The 16,467-nt window shown below is 52.2% G+C and overlaps 2 protein-coding genes across 2 annotated transcripts; one reads left to right on the plus strand and one right to left on the minus strand.

Annotated features, from left to right (window-relative positions):
* Positions 1 to 3,258: 3,258 nt before the first annotated feature.
* Positions 3,259 to 6,449, plus strand: EMWEY_00000510 (hypothetical protein, conserved; the record flags this gene model as incomplete). The annotated part of the gene is made up of 7 exons (XM_013481249.1): positions 3,259 to 3,420; positions 3,852 to 3,890; positions 4,527 to 4,702; positions 4,809 to 4,980; positions 5,162 to 5,344; positions 5,487 to 5,762; positions 5,868 to 6,449. The coding sequence occupies 7 exons, from the start codon at positions 3,259 to 3,261 to the stop codon at positions 6,447 to 6,449; spliced, it is 1,590 nt and encodes a 529-aa protein (XP_013336703.1).
* Positions 6,450 to 7,125: 676 nt separating this feature from the next.
* EMWEY_00000520 (DnaJ domain-containing protein, putative) lies at positions 7,126 to 14,634 on the minus strand (the record flags this gene model as incomplete). The annotated part of the gene is made up of 7 exons (XM_013481250.1): positions 7,126 to 10,618; positions 10,750 to 10,841; positions 11,064 to 11,151; positions 11,366 to 11,463; positions 11,691 to 11,798; positions 12,079 to 12,255; positions 13,237 to 14,634. 7 exons carry the CDS (start codon positions 14,632 to 14,634, stop codon positions 7,126 to 7,128), a joined length of 5,454 nt encoding a protein of 1,817 aa, XP_013336704.1.
* Positions 14,635 to 16,467: the final 1,833 nt, after the last annotated feature.

The following is a 16,467-nucleotide window of genomic DNA, read 5'->3' on the forward strand; positions in this document are numbered from 1 at the left end:
TTGCCTTTCAAGCTTTCGCTGGTTGGAGAAGCCATAAACCTCTTTCCTACAAGACATTTGCCTTATCCAAGCACTCTTTATTGTCTTAAGGACATTCACAATCAGAGTTCATTCCTAGTCGATACCCGCGCCGGCAGTCCACTAGTACACTACACGGGTGCTCGCGGACCCACAAGCAGTGTGACGATCCCAGAGGGGAGTACATTAGAGAGAATACTGTGGTCAAACGCCTCCACAAAAGTGGCTGAACATTTGGTAGCTGGGAAGATCTACCCCATTTTTGAACGCAGCAGCTGTCACGCATGCAGAGAGGTGACCCTGCATGACGCTTCGCTACTTACCTTACCAGACGGAACTGTGGGAACCCTTGGCAGGGCATGTGTTAAATACACAGTTTGTTTTCCCCTGGCCAAAGCTCGAAAAATCCCTCGAATGCGTGATCGTTTGCGTCTCATGGGATGCCGGTGTCCAGGCCGGTAGGGGCGGAGGATATATATTCACCAGCTGTAAATGCATCTGAACAGTTGAACCCTGGCCTATTCAACCCTGGAGCAAATGGGAGTAAATCAGTCTAAAAGCAAGGAGTTTTCCCCTTCCCTTGCGTTTTCAGCACCTGGTGAATACGCGCATGCGCGAAATGCTCGCAAGCTGAGCTAGGCGCCCACGGGAGCCGAGAATGACTGAAGTTCCGTGGCATGAACTTGACTTTCTGGAGGCATATGAGCACAAAATGTACAGCAGGGTCAGACAGACTGGAACATCCGTGTTGTTAAGGCTGCAAAATGGAGAAGACCCACGAAACGTGTTCACGCCTTCTGGCCTTCCTCGTGCACCACCTTATCCCTTGTGCTGCAGGCTTTCCGATCTTGGGGAGCTGGGGCCTGGTAATACAATTTTGAACAGGAGAAACTGTAATCTGTTATCATTGCCCAGAATTATGCCGACACATAGGTATCCGTTGCACCGGTGCGAGCTTACTCAACAATTCACTTGCCGCAATACGTAATTCTGTGAAATTTGCTTCCACTTGCTTTAGGAATACCCCTACTCTTCCAGTTCATAAAGTTTCTCCTTCTTTCTTCCGCTTTGAACGGCCTCTTGTCTCTTGGAGTCGTAATAGCTGTCTATTCGAACAAAGCTGCAGACGCTCAAACTAACTGTTCAACATTCAACAGAGGTACAACTTTTCAGTCGCATTTATCGTTTTGTTAACTTCACACTGCTCGCGCATAGCTGAAGTACACGCTTATACTATTATTGGCTCGGGGGGCATGTAACCCTTCATGCCCCATTATCACATTGTGTGTAGTGTCTGGTTGCTTGCAGCACTTCTTACAGCAGGCTGCATAGACCAAAAGGCTTCCGAGTCTTGTGTTCCTGCTATAACGCATCTAGTCATGGTCTTAAGTGCTGTTCTCCTCCTACCAGCTCTATTCAGGCGGCAGGTAGAGCTCACTGCGTGAACGTTTTGCAAATACGTATTTTCGACACGGCGGTTGCAGGCTTCCACTGTTTCAATGTGTTGGCCGGATTATTCTTAGGAACATCTCAGGAAAACAGCAGGAGAGCAGGTGTATCAGTTACGGGATTTCGCACTTTTGCTAGATGGTTTCCCTGCCGATGCAATAGACGAAGAAGAAATAGCCAACTTCTGTTGCCATTCCATCCTGCCTAACCAACCGTCGGAGTCTGTTGTCAAGGTTGTGATAGGCTTCGATGCTAGACATTACGACGAGCATGTAAAACTTCGTGAAAGCTTGAAAGAGCGCCTCGATATCCTCAAGGTTGGCATTCACGCGCCTTCTGTTTCCATGCACCTCACCAGATGCTCGAACATGCATATGCGTTCCACTGCTTCCTCTGGCGGGGTCACTGTGGATGACTTAACCTGTTGACTGGAGCTTCCATTTGTAAAGGGATGTGCCCCTCCTACTTATTCTTTTCTCGCGTTCTGCTTCTTTCGGAGGGTTGCCTGTTACCACTCTAATCGCGATCAAACTTTCTTGGCTTCTAGCAGTGTACCACCTGTAGGTGGGTCATACGCGCTCACTACATTCGCTTTCCATGCGAACCAGAAGGATGGCTCAGAGGAGGAGTCTTCTTCCGCGAAAGATTTGCACAAACTGCTAACTCGAGTGGAGCAAGACACTCTGAGGTGACCCACAGAAACGGTAGAGGCGAATGACTGTCCACGCGAAGCTTTTCCAGGCATTGCATTTTACCGGTTCGCTACGAATCGAAGTAAAGAACGGTGCTTTTCATATACGCATTGTGAAAGTACAACCCCTCATTTATCGCCTAGACGTGTTACACAATCCGTTTCCCTTTCCATTTCCACGTTTTGATGGGCATCTTCTTGACTATCCAGGAGCACCGGATACGCTGTAGTCGTCTGCAAATATGCACAAGTAAGCATTGATTTTGACTTCGCAAGCAAATGGGGGCATACTTCACGTAGAATTCACCCCGTGATCGTGTGACAACATTGATCAATCTGCTGCAAGGAGCGAAAGTTGTGTTTGTGAGGCTTTCGTTATTCGGTATCTTGGCGCAGGACAGAGACGAATGCCTAGCAAGGCTACGCACATGGAGATCTGTTTTGAGGAAATGGAGTTGTGGTCTACTTGGAAATAAGTCGGCTCCTCTTTTCAGAGGACAGCATCCAATAGGCGTACGCAAGCCTTGGAAAATCAGACATTCGAATAAGAACAACCGCTGCAGCAGAGGCCGCCGCATGGAAAAATAACACAAAATGAGTGTCCGCACGTATCCACAGGCTCTTCAGTGGCGAGTATGTGCATGCTTTTCATCTGGAAAATCCTTTGCGTGTGCCGTGCTATGGTGCTGAGGTGGAGCCAGCGCCTCATCCAGAGGATATAGTTTGGGACAACCTCAGCTTCTCCAGAGCAAAACGGCTGTCTGTTCAAGTGAGGTGATAAAAGATAGCTGCAACCGCTCATTCGGATGTTCCTCGTGGAGTGCTAAGGATTGTTGCTGGGACAGCGTGGATTGCTGCTGTTTTAATTGCAGGTACTGTTGTGGGCCGTTGCACTGGGCTTGTGTACTGCCTCATTTTGCACTGCTGGGATGCTGATTATTCTAAATATCAGCCTGAAAAATAAGGACTTTACTGGAGTCAGCTAAGACACTTCCTCTGTCTGATAGCTAGATAGCGTGTCCAAGATGAATACACTAGAGCCTTCATCTTTTCTGCAAGCTGGATAGAGATGCCTCATGGGTCGTGGCTCGTCCATTGAGATGCGAGGCTTGCAGACTGGTATCGGTCTGATCAAGCTTGTTGAAGACTGGATAATGTCTGTGAACGGCAGTGCAATTCAAGAAGCTCTCAGCAACCCTGTAAGCGAGTATCATATGAAGCCAAGTGTGCCGGTTGTGCATAATGCGCTTTCATCTGACATGGTAACGTTCGTGCTCAAGCGTCACTGTAGAACTGTGTCAGTTGTGACTATAAACTTGCGAGAAACATTGATTGAACTTGCTCTGCTAAGGTAGTAGCCTGTCTCCGATAAGGTAAAATGCTTATCACGTCCTGACGAGTTTACGCCTGCATGTGCTTGTTGTTACTTTTGTAATTCGGCCTTCTCTATTTCGCTGTGACGGTTTTATACTGCAGCTGGACAAAGAATCATGGGCATCTCTGCTGTTATCGATGCTACCATCTGTGGCAATCAGTTGCATAAACGCCCTCCTTAGGGTTGTTTTCTCCTTCTTCGTATGTTAGGCCTCAGAGTCGCTAGAGCTGTCCTTCTGCCGGTGCCGTTATTGATATGCTGGCAGAAGCTGAAAAATTGCAGTTTTGCTCACCTCGTTGGGTGTGCTTTGTGATCAAGTCTCTTAGGGAGCGCCACATAAGCCGTACTGCAGAGCAGGTATGGCCAACGTCAATGTAGGATGCAGAAATTCTGCAGTGATAGCTTTCGCTGTCCAGTCTCTCTTCTTTTCACTCCCATAAGATTCCACTAGCTACACAAGCGCTTCCTTTCTCTATCATTGTGAGAACACGTATGGGTAAGGAAACCAAGAAGAGGGTTCTTGAACTCAAACTTGTGTCATTTGCAAGGTGGATCTACACAGGTAGCGTTTATGGTACGGTTGACAATTACGTACACCATAAACACTGGGCTGACGTACATAATCGTGCTTCAAGACCCAAGATGGTGGTGAGTTCTGCCAGAACCTTCATTTCCGTTCTCAGGCAGGGAGCAGTACAGTGCTCAATGACACGTCCATAACACTTCCACCAACGGTGTATAAATCATAGGATAGCCCAAGCCAACTGTTTTATGCCTTGATTACACGTATGTGCGTGCACTCTGCAATGCTGTCGCCCCTTGCAGGTATGTTCGAGGGGGCCTCATTGAGTGCGTCGCCATGCAACTGTTTTCTTTTCTTCTAAGTGAAATCTCATTATCTCTACTGCAAGTTCCCTGGATCGTAAGATCGACAGTTGAGTTTGCTGCTGAAAGTTATTTCATTTACGTACACTGCTGTCGTTGGTCCTATAGCGCATTTTGCTCGGGCTTGCCTCCAGCCTGTACAAGTGTCTTGGCTCTCTGCATGCCCTGGTGTTGCAGTTGCGCGTAATGCGCCGGGACTGCCTGTTACCCATCCTTAAGAAGCCCATATCTCAGGCAGATTTCAATCGACTGCAGGAAGGGCCTGATTTCTGCACTCCGACAAAGTGAGAGGATATCAGTTGCCAATAGTCATCGGACAAGCGAGTGCTTGCTACGGGCGTTTTTGTCGAAGATCTTCATTTGCGAGTGAGGTCGTTGCTTATTGCGCAGGTATGCGGCAATGATGCAAGGTTTCTGCTCTCTTTCCCTCTATGTAATGATTGCACCATTCCTCAGCGTGCAGGCCATGTGCACATGGCTCCTGCTGTATTGGATATACAAATGTGCGTTGTTGCGTCTTGCAAAACGGCCGAACCCCGAAATGACAGCTGTAGTTAACCAAGTACGTCACTTGTCATCTTTACTTGACAGGAAAATACAGGGATAGTCTGCAACGTACAGTGTGCCCGGCTGGGGAAAGGCCAACATCGTATTTTTGAATTACCTGCGGGAATTCATCAAGTAATAAGTTTTTGCTTACCTTCCAGCTAATCGGTTGAAAGTATTTTCACTATCCTTGATAGGCTATATTGGTACTTCGGGCATCGGTACTGCTCCTAGCAGCTGGCTCCTTTTTGCTGCGGCCTACGACAACAGGAAGCGCTGTACAGACCCTCCATATATGCGGCTTTTCTGCGGGGGTAGTGGCCCTCGTTTCAATCCTACTGCCACGCTGGTTGCAACTTAAATTCACCTACCTCTGCGCGGTAAGCTTGGAGTGCGCAGAAGGTTTTTCATAGCATAGCGATCAGACTTTCTAGACCGGAAGCGAAACACTTTGCATGCATATACTCCCGCTGGGTCCTCACGTTTTCCGCTTGGTTTATGTTCTTTCTATGCCGTGTGCAGACTGGAGCGAAACCAACAACATGGCAAACTGTGCACTACTACAAGCTTCAGCACGCTTTCTTTGTGCATTATCACACGTCCAATCCAGTGTATGCTTCCTGGGGGCCAGAAAGAAATCCCCAGATCCTTCGTGAACCGGGAGTAAGCGCATGCTCCCCCGGTGCCACCGCAAAGGCATTCGCTGCTAGAGGCGCAGCAAAGAGGGCCAGGCGGCGCATGGCCGCTTTCAAGACCAGAATACCCGAGGCTGCTTCTGCGTGCAATATCCCAAAGGCAGTGAGCAGGAACCCAAGCATACAAAGCGCACGCAGCTCCTGCTGCGTCGCTCCTGGGGATACTACTGCCTTTGCAGAGCGTGCTCTCTGGAATCTTTGGTTGCAGGGTGGCGTCAATTCTTCAGCCCCTGGTTCAGATTCTGGCTGCAGTGATGCATCTGGAAGCAGTAGCAGGGATAGCAGTGACAGCGAGACAACGGATGACCTTGTTCCCAACGCCGCAGCCATGAGAAGATTAAGGGCTACACTGGTCGAGGGAAGGGCTGCGCCCGAATTCCAGAGGCTCCTCATAGAGTCACAATCAAAAAGCACAGCTAAACCCAAAGCAAGGGCTTCTGCTGCTCAAGCTTCTGCAAGTAGCAAGCAATCTAAAGATGCGGCTTCTGGACATTCGCCCTCTTTCCAAGGCACATCCAGGACTAATGGCATGAAAGAGGCAGTCAAAAGTCCTCTAGGGAGGGACAGAAGTTTTCGAAGCCAGCAGTCTCTCCTCAGTGGAGAGGCATTCCCCCGGAACGCCGCCACAGAATCTGACGACACAGGAGAATCGGAACAGCCCAGCAACTTTACTAGTTGGCTACAAAGTCTCCTGCTGAAGCACCTTTACTTCATAGGCTGTTCGCTGAGTGAGTCCGAAGGTAGTGGAGTATGCGCTGATTCAGCATGTGGGTCCACGCATGACCGCTGAAATTCCACCTTGCTCCAGGAGATTAAAGGCTGCCAAAGAATTCTTGAATGCAGTAGTAACCGCGCAAAACACGCGTACAACACCATTAAATTCATGCCATGAATTACTTTCTCGTTATGAGTTGTAAAGAATGACACCTGTTACCTGTTGTAGCAAGGTTCAAGTAAGCCAACAACCTGTCAACGACTCCTTCAACGTTCAGTCATTTGATCCTTTTTCCATAGAGAACGTGGATAACGAAATGATCATTCACGATGAAAGTGCCACAGTTTAACAAAAAGTAAAAGGGGCATGAAAAGGCTTGCTGATTACTGGCGGAAGCATCTTACTGTGGCAGAGGCCCTCCGCTGCTCCCTCACAGCCACGCACTGCATATACCACAATGGGAACTAGCGACTCCTCTCGTGCCTTGTGCAACTGTTATCGGCGTTCGACGATCTAGCAGCACAGTCGCAAGAGCGTGTGAACAGCCTGGAGTTGCTCTAGTCCTCCACCAGTGTGCTTTCCATGAAGTTCTGGGTTGTCCTTCAGAAGAAGGCCCCCAGTTCGCAAGAGTTTCACCACGTTGCTTCCACCCATAAGCCATATATAAGACCCACCACCTATGACGCAGAGCGGAGTGTTCAGTCTGACACACCTGAGCTGGTCACCTGGCCACTCTGCAAACTGAACTAAATTACATTCGCTGAGACCTGCTCGGCGAATGCAACAAAGTATTTTCTCTCGTTTGTGGCAAGGAAGCCCTAGTGCGCAAGTGCTGCCACATGCTCACCGCCGGCGGCACCTCTCCCAGTTGGCGGCTATCGCCCAGAAAAGGTGCCCCACTCCCTCCCAACGCGCTGAACGCATCTCCTCTTGGCGAAAGCCGCCGAAGCGGGTCACTAGGGCTTGCCGAATGACCTTCAGACAAGGCAGCAGCAGTCGCACCACTAGGAACGCTGCATGGTACCTCGTGAGTTCCCGCAAAACTGACACCTTGGGCTGGGCGTTGCACTTCCACGTCCGCAGGGTCGTAATGAGGAAATAACCGCGTTGGGGTTGCTGTCGCCGCTCCTGTACCCCTGCGAAGTGTGGCACTTTCATTTACACAACTGCTGCTGGGAGGCACGGAGCTCCGCTGAGGTGCCCAATGGCTGGAACCGGCTCCATCCGCTACAGGGGGTGCGGGTTGGGTAAATGCGCCCTGCGTCGCGGAGCGGTAAAGGTGTTCTTGCTCCTTCTGGTGGAGCTGCCGTTTCTGTCGACTGTATATTGCTGGCCTCCATTGCCCGGATGCCCCTAGACGGTCAGCTGGGTCTTCAGGTTCACTGTCGCTACTGCTGTTGCGGCCGCTCGTGCTTTCTCTCCTGTCGGTTTGTTCAGCACTGTAATTGCTAGCGCTGCTGCCGCAGCTCTCTCCGGCGCTGGCAGCTCCGCTGGCACTACTGGCTTGCTGCATTTCTGGGGCACCTATCCCTTGGCCGTCTCCGGAAGTGTCCGTGGGAGTACCTTCTGCAAGAGTTGCCGATTCTTCATCTCGGCGGAGGTGCAGGGAGCTACGTGTTGGATGACTATCTTCCTGGGGCACAGCGCTCCTGCTATGGTGTGGCACTGGCCAGCGCTGGCTTCTCTGCGGTTGAACATTATCGGGATAATGATCCGGAACCTTCTCAGACTTGACCCACCGCCCATCAGGAGAAGCGGGCGACTCCTCGCCTGGAGGTGCTGGCACAGACCGCGCTGTGTTTGCAGCTGCCAGCCCGGAGACTGCGGATTTGCCTGTGTCTGTTGCTTCTGCATTGGCCGGAAATGTGGGCAAATCTTCATCTGGAAACAATAGTTGGCGTTTGTCTGCCTCTGCTGCCGCTTGCATCTCTCTGTGCTTCTGCAGCTCGCGGTGCAACACGTGTTGCTGCTGCAGGCCCTGCTGTAGTCGCTGCTGCCGCATTCGATGGCCATCCAAGGACTGAGAAAATAGCGCAGGAGAGTCCACGTGGGTTGGAGATTGCGTGTCTTCCTTTTGCTCCTGCCCAGCTGCATGGAGCAAGCTGTCTGTGTCTGGATAATCACAGTGCAGCTTCCGCCGTTGCTCTTGCTGCTGCTGAGGGTGCACCGAAGCAGAGTCAAAGTTGTCTGATCGCGGTTGCAACTGGCGCCCCTGGGCACCAAACGGCTCCGGGAAGTCAGGAGGCAAGAGCCACGCAGCTGCAGCCGCTGTCGCTGTCTGCGGAGTAGCTTCTGACGAAGGCCCGCCTGCTGCAGTTGCACCAGCTTGTTCCGTTGGGATGCTGCCTGTAGTTTCGCTCCCGCTAAGTGTCCCCCTCCAGAGTTGCTGCCGTCGTTGCGGCTGTTCCTGACGCTTCTGCTCCTCGTTTCGCTGCTGCTGGGACGCACCGTGATGTTGCTGCAGATACCCCCTTGTGCGAACAAAGCGTCTGCGGCCTGATGCAACCCTCGTCTTGCAGCCACCGCTTCCGGCGCTGCTACTTCTGCTGCCATCTTTCCGTACACCTTGCGTTGCTGCTACTCGTCGGGGAGGCGGCGAGGGCGGCTGTTGCTGTCGCGGTTGCACGGCAGCCTTACCCGAGCTCCCATTGGCAGCTGGCGCAGCCGCTGCTGCAATATTGGAAGCAGCACCACCCGTAGCTCCAGCAGCAAATTTGTTCCTTCCGAAAAGATTAGCTTCGGTCCACTGTTTTTCCGGGCCCCTGTCAATAGTTTCCCTGCCACCGTCGCCATTGCTGTCACTACTACTGCGGCTGCAACTGCTGCTGTCACTGGTGCTACTCTTGCTGCTGCTGTCAGTTTCTTCCCAGTACGCCGTACTCCGTTTAGGCTGGTTAGCTTTTCTGACTGCCGCAGCACCGGCAGCGCGCGGAGGCACTGTAGAGTACAGACTATTAATACAAGTCGTAAGGCTCCTCCGTGCAGTAGCCGCAGGCGTTGCAGCCGTTGCCGTTCTTGCTGCCTCCCCTGTTCGTATTTGAGGCCCCGCGGACGAAGCTCTCGAGCCATAGCGGCCCGCAAGGCGAGACGCACTGACGCAGGAATATTCCCTTGCTCGCCCCGCGTTTGGTGTTTTGGTCCTTTCTCTTGACGACGTCCTCGACGGGGGTATTTCCGACGAACTGCGGCGCTGTTGCGTCGAAGAGCTGGCTTCTCTTCTGAGTGGGGGAGGTGTTGGCACAGCAGTTGTTGCCGTCGGAAAGCCTGAGCTGCTGTTGCCGCCGGTGTGCTCGTACTCTTCAAAAACAGTATATCCTTTCGCTGCGTCCGTATCACTTTCACTGGAAGTGGCAGAGTCCCAAGAAGGGCTGTCACCCTCAGGCTTCGCTTGCTCCCTCCCTGACAAGGCAGCTGCTGCAGCTTCATTCACCAGGTCTGCTGCCGCCGCTACTGACGGGGATAAGCAGTCCATGGACTTGTGAGGAGCCGTCTTACAGGCAGGGGTAACGTTGGGTGCATCTTCTTCACAATTCCCAAGAACGGGTTGTTGAGATTGTTGCCAGTCGCAGTGGCGGGAAGGGATTGAGGTGCTCCCTTGGTTTTCACTTGCACTCCTTTCGACCTTCTGTGTTTCGGTCAAGTTGGGTTCCCCTTGCTGTTGTTGATTCTGCGGCTGAGCTTGCGTCTGCTGCTGCGGCTTCTGGCTCAGCTGGTGCTGCTGGACCTCTTGGTGCTCTTTCTCCCTTCTGTGGAGCCACTGACCAATTTCAGTCTCACACTCGATCAGCCTCTTCTGCTTATTTTGCTGTTGTTGTTGCAACTTCTGTAGCTCATGCCAACGCAAGGAATTACTAGTACTGCTGGAACCAGACTGGTGTTCACCGGCTACTCGGTGCTCCTCGAGTTCGCGTTGCAACTCGTGCTGCTGCCTTTGAAGGCTTCCGATGGAGCGCAGCAACTGCTGTCTCTGTTGCTGCAACTTTTCAAGCCGGGGTCCCGCCTCATCCGGTTCACACTGCTGGCTTTCCTGCCCTTTTCGCTGGTCACTTTGCTGTTGCGTGTCATGCTGCTGCTGCTCTGCTGTGAGTTGTTCTGGCTGCACGAGCGTCGGAGACGGCGTTGACTGCTGCACTGGTTTCGCAACGACAAGTAGCTCTGGGTGCCTGTACAGTGGCTGAATAGGCAAGAGCAGCTGTCTCGCATAGGACTTAGCGTCCAATAACGCGATGCGCGCTTCATTCAGCCTGCAACCACGCAACATGACAACTGTGGGGCTTTTCAGCCGTTGCCTCGCAGTCCAGTGGAGAAGCAGATAAACTGATACATCCACGAGCACTGCACGCGGAGCAGTTCAACGACAATTTCCTCCACCTACCGTTTAAAGTGGTTTTCGTGTCTGAGACGCAGGTCTTCAGAGAGGGCAGAGGCCTTGTCTGGATGCCATAGAATACTCATCCGGCGAAATGCCTGAGGATAGCAATGAACAGTGCATGGCACGAAGAGGATTAAGGGACTAGTGGACACTGACACCAATCAGGATGAGTGACGACGCAATGCCGAACCTCCTGCACCAGACAACTCTGAGTTGTGCTTGCAGCCGAAGGTACGTTGAACAAGGGTTAACAACGGAAACGAAGCAACAGCAAGCATATATGGAAAACAGCACAGGCCTCGGCCTTCGAAACGTACGCGGTTTACTGCGGCTTTGGGAGCACCCCTTTCAATCCCCAGCACTTGGAAGCTCGATGCTTGCAGTTGGGCTTCGTACAGTTGTCGCCTGCGTAAAGGGAATCGAGCACAGCGCCTACGTCATGCAAACGGATGCGTAGGGCTTGCAAGTTTTTCGTCGCCATACCAATAGAACACTCTGCGTTGTTAAGAAAACCTCGAATAACCCAGGAGAGTGCAGTTGCTACAGCCTGCAACAAGCTGCATCGACCGGCCAAGACAGTGTCAGGGTAAGTGAATAGAACCAAAAAGAGTGTCCGTACTTCTGGTAGTGCTCAGCGGCGAACGAATCTGGGCAGTGCTGCCGCATCAGCTGCATGTAGTTGAGTGCCCCCTCGAAGTCCAGCAGCCATTCGCACGCCTAACGGACAGAATGCAGCAAACGGAAGGATGAACTGGCTCAACTACAAAATGCAGTGTATTGGGCTGAATGATGCTCAATACGACGCAATGTTGACAACGCACTAACCGATATTAGGTTTAGTTGTTTGGAGGCAACACGTCTGTCCCACTGTCAAACGCGTCTGTCTCCAGCATCCTCCGCGTCGTGCTATATTTGCATTCTGTTCTCACTTATGTTTCGCTCACCTCAGCAGCAGTTTCGTAGGCAGCTTTGTAGTTTGGAGTCATACTTAGACAGAGGGAGCAGCTCTGAAGGCTGCAAATCCAACGGCCAAGCCGGAGAGCACTTCGACCCTAACATGCCACAGATAACCGCACAGTCGGAAGTAAATGCTGCTGCAGTACAGTACTGACTAGGCAAGGTACAGGAGAAATTCCTACAGCTGCTGCGCGGCCGAACGCGCAGCAGCAATAGGAATTACTGCTCTTTCCGTGGGGAGAAGCAGTTCACCACTTCAACTAAACAGGAGCTGTAACGGTAACTTTAGACTGCGCAGGGTCCCACAGTTTGAACTTTGGCGGAATGCACGGCGCGAACACCATCAAGTAGAATTCAGGAAACACTTCCCCGTACTTTGTTGAATGCAAGCTTTGCTGTGTTTTCCATGAGCGAAAGATTAGACGAGCTGACTGCGCCGGTGACTTCATCTAGCTGCTGCTGCTTCTCCAGCAGCCGCTGCTGCAGCTTCAGTGCCTCGGTGTAAAGAGCAAGGGCGGCTTCGTTACGATGCTGTCTGTATAACGAGCTTGCCTGCGCACCCACATGCACACGCCTGCGAACAGTGGCTTCATTAGGTCGGAAACTCCACTTTGCTAGGCGCTGCCGTCACCACAGCATGAATCCGCAATAAAAGTGTTGCCTTTTGTGCTACCTGTATGCCCCGCATTCGCAACCTAGACTCCTAGACTCCTGGATATGACAGAGAGCGAAGGCACCTGCTGCCGTGAGTTGTCTGACTCGCCTTGGCTGCATATTCAAACACGACGCCCCGCCAAGCCCTCAAATTGCAAGACACTCCGGAAACTTCCTCCTGAAGCTCTGAGCGGTGCTGCATTTCTCCCACAACTGCAGCTTTCTTTAGCTCGCTCAATTCTTGTAGATGCGGCGGCAGCACGAGCGGCAGCAGGTCCGCCGGCGTCTTGCCTTGCCTGTTTTGCGCGTAGAGAAGCTCGCAAGGGAGGGATATCAATCTAAGCGTGCCAAACAGCTGGGGCAAATTCCTGGAGACAAACAACGTAAAATTCACGCCGCACATACAAGGCCAAGCGACGGTTGCTCTGGGCGCCTCCCCTCCCCTCAAAAAAGCAGAACCGCGTTGATTGTGCACACTAGCAGATGAATGTTTCCCAAAGGCTTTTGGCCAAACAGCCAGCAGATGGCAAAAGGAAACGCCTGCCGACGACAGCCAAATTATGGTTCTGCTGGAAAACTGCGTTGTACCACTGTTACAATACAGAACAATGGTAGAACACAGTGTACAGTGTGTGCAGCCGCTTGCCTCAGGCAGATAAGGTGGAAGACGTTGTTGCCTGATTCTCGGTCGGTCAAAGTCGCTGAGTGCAGGGCCAGCGGGGCAGTTCCATGCAGCAGAAGCCCTGCTGCCGCCGCCACTCCCCCGGAACCACGCAAGAGCAGCTGCAGCAGGAAGTGCTGCCGGCCTTCCCCTCGTGCATCCCAGCTGCAGGCTGGCGTCACGGCACCGTTTTCTGCCAGATTCCCTTGAGGACATACTCCACAATGTTTGTCCCCCTGCACCAAGCCAGCCCCGCTACTGCCGTCGCCGCTGGAGTGGCAGCAGCTGCCTTCTAGAAACTTGCTGCCGACTGTGTCTTTGAGGAGTTGCAGCCAGCGTGCATTAGCAAGCAAGACGCCTTGCTGCTTGAGTCGCAGCAGCGTGGAGATGTTCTGAACGGCTAAAAGAGGCAGCAACACTTCGTCAGACAATGCTGTGCCCAACACCTCGTAAGCTTCACGCTCCATCGATTCATCTATTGACGCAAGTCCGCCGTGATGCTGCAGCTGCAATTCAGTGTTGCTCGCCGTTATGCTAGACGACGCAGCGCGTCGCTGCTGCGAATACACCCGAATTTGCATGCTTTCGGCTCTCAGCCTTTCCAGCAGCATGCCTACGATTTCAGGGTCAGCCCCTGCCGCTGGGCAGCGATGGAGAGCTTCCCGCACTGCCAGTGCAACAGCGCCTGTTGCCACTGTTGACGAAGGTGCTGGTTCCCTTGATATTCTGCCTTCCATAGCGCACCGGCAACTGTGCAGCGCAGCCTTAAGCTCGCCAACAACCGCCTCGTGCTGGTCATCATTGCTGCAGCAGCAGCTAGCACTGCAACCCCATGCAGTGCATGAAGCAGCCTCAGCTGCCTCCACACAGCACCAAATTCCGGCTGCATTGTATGCTTCCAACGAGCGCCCGTCAGTCCTTTTCGGGGGCAGCGACAGCCCTCCACTTGGGGGCTGCGCTTGCAACCCACCTGTCGCCATCTGCTGAGTAGGCGGTTCACTACAGACACTTCTATGAACACTGTCATTTTCCACGTCCGCCTCTCGAGAGCTCATTCCTCCTCTTTCCTTCTCTTCACACGATACGGATATTTGCATACGATGAGAGAGCTGACGCCGGAGACGACGAACCTCTGCATAAAGATGTTGGGTGTCCTGATGTTGTTGCTGCCGCACTTCCTCGACCAGTAATCTTGCCTCATCACCCAACGCTACGCGGTGCTGTAGTTGCTGCAGGGAGGCAGTGGCATCGAGGTAGTTGCCTTCTGCTGCTGCCAAGCGATCCGCCCTCTCTTCGAGCTGCTGCTGAAGCAAGCTCACCTGACGCAACAGTAACCCCGCCTCAGTCTCCCGGCTGGCAAGCTGTTGTTCTTGCTGCCTCAGCAATTGTTCTTGATGCCGCAGCAACGCATCCTGCTGGTGCAGTTGCTGCTGCTGCTGTTGCAGTAGCTGCTGTTGCTGTTGCAGCTGCTTGTGGAGCTGAAGTTGCTGCTGCCTACTGGCATGTTCTCTTAGCTGAATGCGCCGAGCAACAGCATGAAGCCTGGCAGCATCAGCAGACGCGTGTGTTGAGTCTGCATCCTCCTCACTCTCTCCTTGGTGGGCAGCATCCCGCATTGTCCTTTAATGCAGCAGTGGGGCTGCGAAAAACGACGTGCCTACACCTGAGGCAGGATGCAGTTTCTACGATAAGTATACCTGATCATAAGCGGGAACTTGGACACGGTAGTTTACAACCGGCCGAAGATTCCTTTGCGGCGTGAAACTTCCGGTGCGGTGAATCAGTGAAGCAGTCTCGACTCAACCCACTCAACGCAGCTGCTGTTTCCGCCTCAGCTCGGTGCAAAACTTCTAATGCATCCGTTTGTGTAGGAAGAGTAGTCACCACCCCGCCCAACTTTCACCAGGCCATTTTGCGCGAGCGCGAAATGAGGGGGTTGGGTGTTTCCGTGGCCTCACCATGTCCCTTCCTGCAGCCAGCAGGACAGCCCTAGTGGAAATGAGTATATTTCGAACAAAAATAGCTGTAACAGCAAACCATGAGGTGTACACGCACCAGCTCAGTCAGGCTGTCCACTGCAGCCAAAACCCGCCAACGATGATAATGAACACTAAAGGCGGGGGCCGCACCCGTCAGCTCGGCCCCCTCCAACGAAAAGTTCTCTAGAATGGAGTCTGATACATCTGAATGCTAAGAAGTTCCCAGTATTAGCATCCTGCAGTAGACGAAAAAAAAAAACTGATCATGTATCAGACTCTGTTCGGGGCCCCGGGGGGCCCCGCTAACAACGGTGGTGAGGCGGGGCTTTAGTGAGAACACAACCTGCTTGAGTATCAAAAAGGGCTTACAAAGAGACGTGTGCACATTATGATAAGCAGACACCTGCAACTTCCGAAATAACACCTAAAGCAGCCAGCACACACGTGATAACCAAAAGGCAGTCTTGGAGAACAAGTGTTGTCTTCCGGCCTTCCGTCTCGGTATGCAAGGAACATTGAGCCTACAGAAGCAGTGGAATGCGTGAATATATTGTACCTTAGCATTTAGATAAGCATTTTAACAGGGCTGCGTCAGCGGCAGGAAGCTGCCCCACGTGTGGCTGGCGTTTCGAGTTTAGTGGTGAATGCGTGGCGTGGCCTGTATTTGTTCTACAAACATGGGTAATACATGTAGTTAATACATCAGAAAGTATACTGTGTCGTCATGTATCTGCCCTATCAGAGGTAAGGACCTCTCCAACCACACACCCGCATGCCTCTGCACTTGTAAGGTTATCCTAAGACAATGAAGGCATTCACGCAGTTCTTGGCACTCCGGACACACAGAAAGTGATCAACCCGCATAGATAGATTTGGATGCGGATGTCTTTAACCCATAAGGGAGCGTATGGAGCTCATGGAGGTCTCAGTGAGTGGAACGCGGGTCTGCAGTCTAGGCCGAAGAGGGTTGTGAGCTCCAATGGAGCAGAGTTATTTTCATTCAGAGCTCCTTAGATGCAGATGACGTACCACTAGAAAATTCACCAATTAATCTCCTACCACACTCCTCACTTCATGCAGTGGAAACAGAAGGGCACGTGAATGGTCTCTACTGTTTGATGGGTAGTTAGATGAGCAGACATTGCTTATGGCAGGCCCTTCACTATCCATCAATTCTTAACACAAGTTTTGTTTCGGTGGCCTTGAGAGCTTACACAGTATAACATCGGGGCGAAGTATATGAAGGGCAGTGTGGCCGATGGCGGACTCGCTCAATGGGGTACTAGGCCGGAACTGTGTTTTGCGACTCCCGATTCCTCTTTTGACTCCCGTATTTATTTAGAATTGAGTTCACACTTCTCTTTAGATACCGGTGTGGCTGTAGTTATAGCTAAGCTCAGCAATGGTAACGGGGGAAAGGTAAGCATCTAGGTTGTAGTGGATACGCTTGACAAATACGTCCAATTGAAC

This window comes from Eimeria maxima, genomic scaffold (genome assembly GCF_000499605.1).
Source record: "Eimeria maxima Weybridge genomic scaffold, Emw_scaff3, whole genome shotgun sequence".
Taxonomy (NCBI): Eukaryota; Apicomplexa; class Conoidasida; order Eucoccidiorida; family Eimeriidae; genus Eimeria; species Eimeria maxima.